Here is an 11,616-nt window from a genome sequence, read left to right as displayed (position 1 = left end):
AAGTCAGAAGTCTGCAGCACCTGATGGAGCTGCAGAAACCTGTTAATCACCCAGAGATACAATTCAGGTGGCAGAAGGGAAACAGCTAAAACATGGAGGACAGGAGACCTGAGGACCAGGATGGAGAAACTCTGGTTTAGATTAAAGACTCCTGAACTCTGGAACAAACCCTCTGAAAACCTGCAATAAGCAGTATGGAGGACTGGTCCTGCCAAAATTGGCAAAAAATGTAGAAATGAATAAATGATGTGACATATTACATCCAAAAGATACCTTTGATTATGCAGTGTGACACAAATTGTCTTTATAATTTTCAATAGTAATAATTTAACGTCACCATTATTTAATTTTCTTTTCCCCCCAATCTTATTCTTTTTGTTTTTATTGTACATGTAACATAGTTAAAATGGTTGAGGTTAAATCCTGCTAAAATGCACCATCTGCTGGTAAAAAGTTGTATTGCATTCACCCTAGAAAGAGCGAGGTATTATGGGTAATCCTCAGAGCCATGAGGATCACTGACGAGGTAACGTGTCTCTGTCATGTGTTAAAGAAATATTATTAATGCATTTTGTGAAGTGCGTTTGTGGTTGTCGTTTTTGCATATTGTTGAAATATGTTCGGTCTGGGTCACGCTAGTTCTGTTATTATGTCGTTTTTGTCGTGTTTGAGAATGTTTAGTTCGTGGGAAAGTGCAGTGGGAATTTCCCACGTGGTAACATTATGGCTCCTCCTTGCAGGAGCTTGTTTTATGCCAGAGACTGACCTTACCTCCATGCCCGTTCTGTGAAATGCAGGTATGTTTTACCAAATCTCCTGTAGCAGATGGTTAGCATGACACTGAGTTTTATATTAACAGTTTTATACAATGATGTGGTTAATTTATGTTTCTGCACTGTTCTAAAATGCAAGGTTATATAAACTAAAACATAAAAATGGCATCCAGTAAATAAAATGTCAGCATTTTATTTTATTTTTCAGAACATTTTAATTAGTTACTTTATTTTCTCTAAAAAGGAGACTCACTGGTTGTCCTTTTATTGTAAAACAAGATCCACTATACGATCACTGTAATTTTAAATTATTTTATTGTGGTTATTGTATTATGGGTAATCCTCAGAGCCACGAGGATCACTGACGAGGAGCTTGTTTTATGCCAGAGACTGACCTTACCTCCATGCCCGTTCTGTGAAATGCAGATGGAGAATTAAAGAAACAGCTGATGCCAACTTGAGCAGCTCCTTGTCGTTCATTACCACACCGATAGAAGCCACCAAAACCACATAGGCCACAATGGTGCCGAAACCCGGGATAGAACTACATCGGACCGGGCTGGTGACTTCTGATCCTCACGTCGCTGGAGCTCCACTGTGTCATCTGAATTTGCAACGGAAGTCTAAGTAGCGCATCTGAGTGTGTTTGTACATCTTTGTGAAAGGACATTTCTTTTGAATGCTCTTGGACTTTTGTCAAAATGAGTTACAGTAATTTTGGACAATCAAATGTGACTCCACTCTGTATTGGCAGAGGTAGAGGGTTCTCTAACACCCCTGTTCCATTTTCATTGGGTAGTCCATCACTTGATGTACATACTGTAAATGACTCATTGGTGACTGGGGAAACTGTTACACCCAGTGGTCAGACCTGTCCTAATATTCAACCTCCTCAGTGTTCTAGCACATCTATCCAAGATTCTCATGTTGATAATGCTGGGCTAGTGGATCAGATGAGCACTATTGTCCAACAAATAGGGCAACAGCTGGCTGATAGTGTTATGGCACACCTGAACTCAAGCAGCCCAAGTGGAACTGTAATTGAAACAACTCGAAATGAGAACCATCAAGTCCCATGCGGCTCACTGGATCTTTCTCAGGTCCAACTCGTCTCCAGAAGCCAGGTGAAGGAACCACCTATTTTTAAGGGGGAGAGTTCTGATACGGTTACAGTTGATGAATGGGAGGACTCGATGAAAAATTACATAAAAAAGAGTGGTGTGCAGCAAGAACACCAGGCTGAGGAGATCCTTATCCATCTTAGAGGCAGAGCGAGGGATGTTGTGAGGTGTGGAATACGCAACTGTGGAATTGATGTTCAGCGTAATCCACAAGCCATCTATTCGCTTCTGCGCAAACATTTTGGGTCTGATCAGTGCTCTCCCGTACCACTTGCTGATTTTTACTCCACCCGGCCAAGAGAGAACGAGGATCCATTCGAATATTGGCTAAGATTGAATGGAGCAGCTGATGTTGCTGCTAACCGACTTAAAGAACAGGGTAAGACCTTTGACAATCCAAGTGTTGAAGTCACTCGCATGTTCATCAGATACTGCCCATGTAAAGATTTAGCTCTCACCTTCAGATCCAAGACCATAGAAAAATGGTCGGCACAAGATGTTCAGGAAGTGTTGGATGAGTATCATATGGAAAAGGGACTGCGGTCTGCTGAGAAAGAAAGCAGAATCAGTGTGAACCGAGCAGAAGTGGCCTGCACAGCGCCCACATCTGTTCAAAAGCAGGAACTGCAACAATGTGTGGCCCCAGACAATTCCACAATGGAAAGACTGATTGGCATGTTGGAGAAAGTGCTACTTCAAGCCCAGTGCAACTCCCAGTCCAGCAGAAGGCAACCTGTTAAAAACCGTTTGCCGACTATTAAAGGACTGAATGACATACCATGTTCTGTGTGTAATGATAATTCTCACACTGCACGTATGCACTGCCGACAGAACAATCTGTGCTTCTTCTGTCATCTTCCTGGCCATTCAAGTCGAAACTGCAGTCAGAGAGATCAGCTACCTTCCCACGAACTAACAGGAAAACTGAAAGATCTGCGTGGAGGGGAGGACAGCGCAGATCCTCTTAGTGACACTCCCACCTTGGATTCTTCTGATGATGACTGTGAGACTCTGTACATTAATTACAGCAGCAAAGGTTCTCCACAGAAATCTTCTCCTCCCTGTCAACTTTCTTACTGCTGCTGCCGTTTCTGATGATGTGGACAATTCCTCTTGCCCTTCCACAGCAGGAAGTGGACCTTCTCACCCTGTTGTCCCTGATGAGGTACAGGACAATGAAACTAAAACTGTGAACTGGCTTTTGCAGATGGACGGAAATGGTTGTATGGATGAAGTTGTTGTAAATCACCCTGACTGTGCTTCTGACATTTCAGTATGTGGTTCTTCAGTAGACATTGTGTCTCCTGTCTCAAGTGATGTGACCAAGGATTTGCCTGAACCTCATCTCCCTGAATCTGTTGCACTGTCAAGCTCTCCTGAACCAGTTTCCAACCTTACAACTGCAGCTGTCCACTCTGAGCTCATTCAGCATGATCTTTCAGCTGAACATAGTACTGACACAAAACTGGACTTGCCCGCAACTGATGTTATTTGCACTCAGCCTTCTCGGCTATGCACTAGGTCGGGTAGGCCTGTTAAGCCTCCGGCCAGACTTATATGTGAAATGAATGAACAGGTTGTGGATGATTCAATGTCGACTGTGGACTCTCTGTTTTCCTTTGTAAAGACAATGTTTGCTGGGTAGATTTGTGTTAATTCAAAGTTTTTTGTTTTTTTGTTTTTTTTTTTCTCGGTGATTGCCTTATAGAGCAACGGTTGAATATCAAAAGGTGTAAATGGCATCTTTTGGGTCTGTGTTGGTGAGAGTATTGGCCACACTCTTGCTAGCATTATTCCTTAGGGGAAGTTTTGAACTGATGTGACAACTATGTGCTCTCTTTATCGCACTTTTATTTTAGTGCTGTGTGTGCTTGTTTGATGCAACCCCATTTTAGCAGAATTTAAGGGGGGTGTATGTAACATAGTTAAAATGGTTGAGGTTAAATCCTGCTAAAATGCACCATCTGCTGGTAAAAAGTTGTATTGCATTCACCCTAGAAAGAGCGAGGTATTATGGGTAATCCTCAGAGCCATGAGGATCACTGACGAGGTAACGTGTCTCTGTCATGTGTTAAAGAAATATTATTAATGCATTTTGTGAAGTGCGTTTGTGGTTGTCGTTTTTGCATATTGTTGAAATATGTTCGGTCTGGGTCACGCTAGTTCTGTTATTATGTCGTTTTTGTCGTGTTTGAGAATGTTTAGTTCGTGGGAAAGTGCAGTGGGAATTTCCCACGTGGTAACATTATGGCTCCTCCTTGCAGGAGCTTGTTTTATGCCAGAGACTGACCTTACCTCCATGCCCGTTCTGTGAAATGCAGGTATGTTTTACCAAATCTCCTGTAGCAGATGGTTAGCATGACACTGAGTTTTATATTAACAGTTTTATACAATGATGTGGTTAATTTATGTTTCTGCACTGTTCTAAAATGCAAGGTTATATAAACTAAAACATAAAAATGGCATCCAGTAAATAAAATGTCAGCATTTTATTTTATTTTTCAGAACATTTTAATTAGTTACTTTATTTTCTCTAAAAAGGAGACTCACTGGTTGTCCTTTTATTGTAAAACAAGATCCACTATACGATCACTGTAATTTTAAATTGTTTTATTGTGGTTGTGGTATTATGGGTGATCCTCAGAGCCATGAGGATCACTGACGAGGAGCTTGTTTTATGCCAGAGACTGACCTTACCTCCATGCCCGTTCTGTGAAATGCAGATGGAGAATTAAAGAAACAGCTGATGCCAACTTGAGCAGCTCCTTGTCGTTCATTACCACACCGATAGAAGCCACCAAAACCACATAGGCCACATACACATTTTAATTACTTGTAATTTTTAAAGTTATGCTCTTCCAGTCTGTTTGTCCTTCAGATCCTCTCAGCAGGTCCAGACCAGATTAATGTTGATGTGTCTGTCAAACATCAGGAATCAGTCATTTTATTTTACACTCTAGATCTCAGCTCAAGAGGAGGAGAGAAGCTTCTCCATCCACCAGGATCCACTGTAATGATTTAATTCACTTTGTTTGTTTGCTGTCAGTGTGGACTGACCTGTCCAGGTGACCCCACCTCTCACCTGAAACATCAGCACCTCCTGGGGACATTTTGTAAGAAAATAGATGGATGCTGTGATCTGTAACCTCTGTGCTCTGCTTCCAGTTTTGCCTGGGATTTTCCCAAAAAAGAGATTTATTTTAAAGTTTAAATACATAAAAAATTCCCCCTTCTTGCATTTTGTGTAGTGGGCAAAAAGAAAAGAATGTGAAAAAAGAGTATAAATGGACAAAGGAGAAAATAAGAAGGGCGAAAATGCAAAGAGGAAATATTAGAAGAAATAAATCAATATATCATTAAATAAGTGTAAATACACTGTAAATAAAAAACATCTAAATAAATGGAGAATATGAATGAACAGAACCAGAAAGCAGCCTGTGGTGATTCTGAACTTTACTGAGAGGTGAAGCTGAACGGCTCTTATTCTGACTTTAAACCAGATCAGAAACACTTGAAGCAGAAACTGTTTCAAACTGCAGTTTCTGCTCAGCATTGCTCAGTAAAGAACCAGATCAGACTGAAAGTACAAGAGGCATGTGGGTGTTTCTGTGTCTGAGAGAAGCTCAGAGCGCAGATCTCTCCCCTCAGCCAGTGAAAAGCTTGTTGTGTCATAATGAACCCAACTCCAACCCTCTGCATGGGTGCAGCCATACATAGAGCAGAGAAACAAACCCAGAAGTTTTCAGGTGCAGCAACAACAGCAGCAGCATCGGAACAGCCTGAGAGGAGGATCTTACACCATGAAGACCTTCATCTGTCTCTGGTTTGTTCTGAGTGTCGTCGATCTGTCTCTCTGTGGAGGTGAGCAGTTATCATGTCTTCATCAGAGCAGCAACACTAAACCTCCTGTGAAACTAGTCAGGCTGATTTTACTTGTTTTGTTCGTTGTTGATGTGGGTTTAAGAAGCTTTTGACTTTAACTGATCTGAACACGGCATTTCTGACCCATTTGGATTATTTCAACCTGTTTTTACTTGTTTTTTATTATTATCATTGTTATCAGGGGTCGATGAAAAGGTTGATGGCTGGAACAACAGAGACACGTCTGTGTACTGAATGTAGCTGTATAATAGATTCGTGAGAGAAAAGTTTCTTTGTGTGAATCTTTTGCTTTAATGTTCTGTTATTCTGGTTTAAGCTGTTCTGCAGGACTTTGCTGAACGTTTTCACATAATTAAATACTGAATACATAATCATCAATAAAACATTTATCTGACTGACCTTAACATATTTTTGTTTCATATTATTATTGTTAGAAAACCTGAGTTTGTGTCTGCAAAGGAAACTTTACATGAATGTGTTAATAATAAATAATATCAGAAACTGAACAGATTTGCTGGCCAACATTGTGCTCACAAACACAAACTAGGATTTGACTTCAGTTTCAGGAACTCATTGCATAAAGATGTGTGTATAAAAATAATATCTTTTTCAGATGAAATGAAGCATAAAAGGAGCAATATGTATATGTATTTCCAGACATTTTTTTTTTTCATTAAATAAGCCAATCAGTAGAAGGTTTTCTGTGATGGTTAAAGATGATTCTCCCAGTTCTCCTCAGGCTGTTTGCTGATCATCATGTTTAATGCAGGAACAGCCTGTGGGGAGAAACTGTCTGTCCAGTGACTCTGGACCTGATGGGTCCCTGCAGGAAGATCCTGTCAGTAAATGAAGCAACAGAACAGCCTGAACAATGGTCGGTAGAAAACGACCAGCAGGGGAAGGTTCTCCTTCTTCAGCTGCAGCAGGAAGTCCAGTTTCTGCTGGACCTTCATCTGAACCGAATCAGAGAATCAGAACCAGAGAAAGGCTGGTGGATCTGGGAGGGACTGACAGCAGGTTGATGAGGAGGAGAGGCAGCTCTCCTTCATCTCACTGGGTTTAGCTCCAGGTGGTTCTGACCATCTAACACCCGTCACCTCAGGAGCTTCACAGATGGGTCCCTGACAGGCAGCCATTCATGTAGAGAGGAGGGGGGGGGAACCAACCCTGGGGAGGAAGAGGCGGGGGGGCTGATAGATCTGTTACAGGAGGAGATGCTCCTCATCCTCACCTGCTGCCAGTCAGTGAGGAAGATGATAAAACTACCCACAACATTATTTGATCATAATTAAGTCCATAAGCAAAGAAAAGTGTAAAAATAATGTCTGTCTGTGATAAAGACAGATATTTCTGTCTTTGGTTGCAGGCCTTTAGGCTTTGTGCTCTGTTGGAAGGATCTAAACTCTGGATGGTTTCTGTTTGTTTTTGCAGATCCTGTAAATGTGACAGTAAAATCTGGACAGAGCGTCACTCTGTCATGTAGAGCTGCTGGAAACGGCAAAGTCTCAGTTGTATGGCTGACCAGAGACGACCTGGAACCAGACAGTGTGCTGCTCTACAGGGATGAGCAGATTGATGAAGAGCTCCAGAATCCACAGTACAAGGACCGAACCAAACTCCAAAACTTTATCAGCACCGATGGAAAGGTCAATTTGACTTTAGACAGTGTGACAGAGAAGGACAGTGGAGTGTATGAGTGTCGAGTCAGAACTGAAATAAAGAGCAACACACGCAGGAAGAGAGCCGCTTTAGAAAGCACCTTCATCCACCTGAGGGTTGATCCAGGTGAGAGTTTGTCTCTGGATCAGAACCAGCAGCTCCTGGTTCTGGATCTCAGATCAGATGATGATGATCTTCAGTGGGATCAGACTAACTCCTGGTTCTGTTCTGCAGGTCGAGGACGCATTGGACTGGTAGCTGGGCTGGTGGTCGTTGTTCTGGCTGTTCTGACTGTGTTTGTCTTGAAGAAGAGGAGATCCTTTCATCCTCTTTCTTCTCATGATGAAGCTGAAAATCCTCAAAACGTAGATATGAGCAGGACATTTCATTTGTCCTCCCCCTTTTCACATGATAGTAACCCAGCCATTAGGAAACCCACAACAACTTTTCATCCTGATGCCGGTCCCAAGCCCGGAGAAAATGGAGAGGGTTGTGTGAGAAAGTGTGTCCAACTGATAGAGGAGGGTAGAGTTCCAAAAATTATACTTAATTAACAGTAGCGCTACTTCAACATAGGTTGAATTAGGTTGGTATTTTTAGGACCAAACCGACAACAAACCATATAAGTAACAAATCTGAATTACTTGATATTTATACCTAACAAATAACTAAAAACATATATATATTTTTTTATCAGTTTCCTTCAATAAAAAACTTATGAAACTTTAACAGAAACTGCATGTATGTGTCTCTGGTGAGATTTTATTTAAAACATGTTTGTTCTTCATTCAGTGATGTCACAGCAGATGGAAAATACAGACATTTTACTCAAATAAGAGTAGAAACACTTCATAGTAAAATGACTCAATAAAATAAAAAGTGTAGTAAAAATACCTCAAAAAGTACATTTTTCAAAAAAGTTACTCAAGTAAATGTATTTACTACCCAACTCTGCTAATTATGTTACAACAATAACTGAGAGGAAAATATTTTGCAGTTTATCAGAAATTCAAATTTTCCGGTATTGTTGTTCAGTTGAACCACTTCCATACACACAGCCCTCCCCCCCCATATACAAACATGTATATACAATTGTATAAATTTATACAGCTATTTTATGCATTTTTTACAATATTAATATAACAGGTTTGCTGCCCTTCCTGCATAGAAACTCTGAATCACCTGGTCAAGTAGGGACGTTTCGTTAATTTTTATTCTGATTCGTTCACATGATTAGAAAGAAAAGATGTTTGTTCAGTTAAATGTCTCCATGTGTGTCTGTCGTCTGTTAGACGGTTTTCTGCCATTAGACTGTCAATAATGTGGATATTGATCCACATTATTGGTGTTTCATTGGTTTCTGAAATGTGATTGATCTGTGTGATGGATGATGGAGATGAAATGTTTGGTTATTTGATAAATGTAATTGGTTAATTAATTGTTGAGCTGTTGGGTCTCTTCATGTTTCCTGTGCTGAGAGAAATAATAGTTAAAATGTTCATCTCTGTTTCCTTAAACAGTTTATCAATATTTCTGTCGTGGACACATTTATAATGAGCCTTTTAACTGAAGCTTTTGGAGGAAACTCATGAGATCAGTGGGGTTGTTCCTAGAAAAACTATGATTAATGTGATATATTCTTTAAATTGTTTAGCTCAGCTGTAATATTCATATATAAGTAAATATTTATTGGGTGCCATTTATTTTTTTATCTGCAGACATTTATTTTTTTACTATTTTTTGTGTGAATATTGTCTTGTTTTAAAATTTCCCTCATTTCTTAGTTAATGCTTATGAATCAATCAAGATAGAATGTAAAATGTAGCTCATTGCTTTAAATGCATGATGGTTGATGTATCAGTTTAAATAAATATACCTCACATTGTATTCAGCATTGAATAAAATTATCACACTGAGGCTCTGCAGCTGCAGCAAAGCTGGTGCAGGTTTAGTCAAGTCTAGCAGGAGAATGTGAACGATTTTAAAATTAAACAGATTCCTGTTCAGTTCATGCAGCTTGATAAGTCTGTGAAACCAGAACACAAAGTGTAGGTGTGGGCCGTTTTAAATTTGGACTTTTTGCTGATAGTTTGAGCTTTTATGGTCAGAACTCAGAACAGATAATGAAAGGCTTGATGCACCGTCTGTGGGTTATAATCATTTGCATCTCCATGAAAAGCTTCTCTGTTTAATCTACAGAGGAGTCATTTGACTGTTGGCTGTAAAAACCGTCTGTGACGGAAGAATCACATGAACAAATGGATTTTTAGAAGAAATGAGACATTTCTAAATATTTATGTTGTAAATTTAAAAAGATATTTCATTTTATACTTATGGAGTCAGAAAGTTATCTTGTAGTGTCAGTAAAATATCCCAGTAACTGATCTGCTCAGCACATCTTTCATGTCATTAATGTGATTCTGCAGACATGAAGAAGAACAGCACCAGAAACAACAACAATGGTTCTTATTTTACCTTTTAAGCATTTATTCCTGCAGAACATTACATGTTTAAACTGAGCTGTCCTTGAAGAGCTCATATGAATTTCATTTGATTACTATGTTCCTGCTTCACAGCTTCAATTGGCTTATGGCCTGAACAGGGTGCAGGCGGTTGAGAAACCACTTCTGTTTCGTTTCTCAGAAAAGCCGAGGCCTGTTTACCAGAACAGCCCTCAGGGTTTTTCCGAGAAACGCTCCGCCCTGTTCGTGAGAATCAAATGTCAACACAGTTAATCACCCGTAGGTCAACACGCCCTCTGAACTTTGTTCCTGCTGGTGGAAAAACCCTAGACATTATCTAAATGCTTTAAATAAAAACCCATGACTCTGATAAAGAAAACATGTACTAAACTTCTTTAGTTTGATTTCTCTTCTATTTCTACAATAAAGATTCAGTTGATCACTTTTATCTTCTTAAGTTAAAAATAAACCTGAAAGAACAAGGATCTTTGAACTGAAGTTGTTTTTCTTCCTGCTTCATGTGAATCATTAGCAGGTTTTCAACAGCAGCTCTTTGTTTTTCACCAATGTGAGGAAGAGGAGCAGATCAACAGAGGAAGGAAACATGGCTGGTCTGATAGCAGTGAAGTGGTTCCTGTCAGAACTTGTTTCTGTTCTTTCACAACAGATCAGGTTTTTTATTGTCTGAACATAAACAGCTGCTGGGTGGATTTATTGTTTGTTATTTTTGTCAGAACTTCTCCTTTAGTAATAATTAGGTTTTTTTCAAAAGAAAACAAACCCTGATCCTCCAACCACGAGTTCTAGTCCCACATAATCCTGGCATTAAGAAGACAGACAGGAAAAACCCTGAGTCAGAATAGTGTGGTTTGTTATGCTGTGTATTTATTTCCTATATTTTCTGTCTGAATCATTGCTGAAGACTGAAGGTTTTAATTCTGACTCAAACTTTCTGTGAACCAGATATTTTAATGTCCTTCATGCTGTTCCTGCTCTGATCAGCAGTTTAATCTGTAATCTGATCTTCATGCTTTGAATTTCAAATGATGATGGTAAACTGGGCGGGTCGTTTCCTTGGCGCCTCACCGGCTGCTGTCTGTCTGCCAAGGACAAAGACCCAGTCAGACACATTTCATCAGGTTTCATGTTTCTCTCTGTTCTCAGGTCGAGGTTATTTCAGGGTGAATCCAGAATAAATTCTGTTTTCAGTAGAATCTGATCTGAGCTGGACGAAAAGAGATACTGTTCAGTTTAAAAGGTTCAGAGAAACAGATCAGAGATGCTCTGCAGGAACACAAACTGATTTAATTACAGAAAACAAAGAAATGATTTCAGTTCATTGTCATTATCAGTCACCAGTTTCTGTTTTCACATTAAACATACCACCTGCTATGAAAACAAACATGGGCGGACATCCATCCATCATGTTTGTTTACCTGCTGTCAGTAAAGCCTGACAGCATCTGGGCAGGTCACCACAATATCAGATAAACAGAAACCAGTATGAGCCCAGTTAGAGGAGAGCAGCAACAATCAGAACCTTTTCTGCTTCAGAACCAGAACTTAGAGAATATTAGACTTTATAAAACACACCAGCATGGATTTTGCATGTTTTTGCATTTTGCATGAATTTACATATTGGTTTGGGTCTCTGAGCAGATCATGTTCTGCAGAACATGATGGGATGTAAAACATTGTTTTGGATGTTGGGTTCGATGAA

The 11,616-nt window shown here is 39.9% G+C and overlaps 1 protein-coding gene across 1 annotated transcript; it reads left to right on the top strand.

Annotated features, from left to right (window-relative positions):
* Nucleotides 1-4,808: 4,808 nt before the first annotated feature.
* LOC148154444 (uncharacterized) lies at nt 4,809-9,322 on the top strand. Its single transcript, XM_088015652.1, has 3 exons — nt 4,809-5,755; nt 7,208-7,561; nt 7,670-9,322. The coding sequence occupies exons 1-3, from the start codon at nt 5,695-5,697 to the stop codon at nt 7,987-7,989; spliced, it is 735 nt and encodes a 244-aa protein (XP_087871778.1). The 5' UTR covers nt 4,809-5,694; the 3' UTR covers nt 7,990-9,322.
* Nucleotides 9,323-11,616: the final 2,294 nt, after the last annotated feature.

The sequence above is a fragment of the Poecilia mexicana genome, unplaced genomic scaffold (genome assembly GCF_051168715.1).
Source record: "Poecilia mexicana isolate PSO_F unplaced genomic scaffold, ASM5116871v1 scaffold_18, whole genome shotgun sequence".
Lineage (NCBI taxonomy): Eukaryota > Metazoa > Chordata > Actinopteri > Cyprinodontiformes > Poeciliidae > Poecilia > Poecilia mexicana.
The sequence above is the reverse complement of the archived record's forward strand: the minus strand, read 5'-3'. Positions and strand labels throughout refer to the sequence as shown.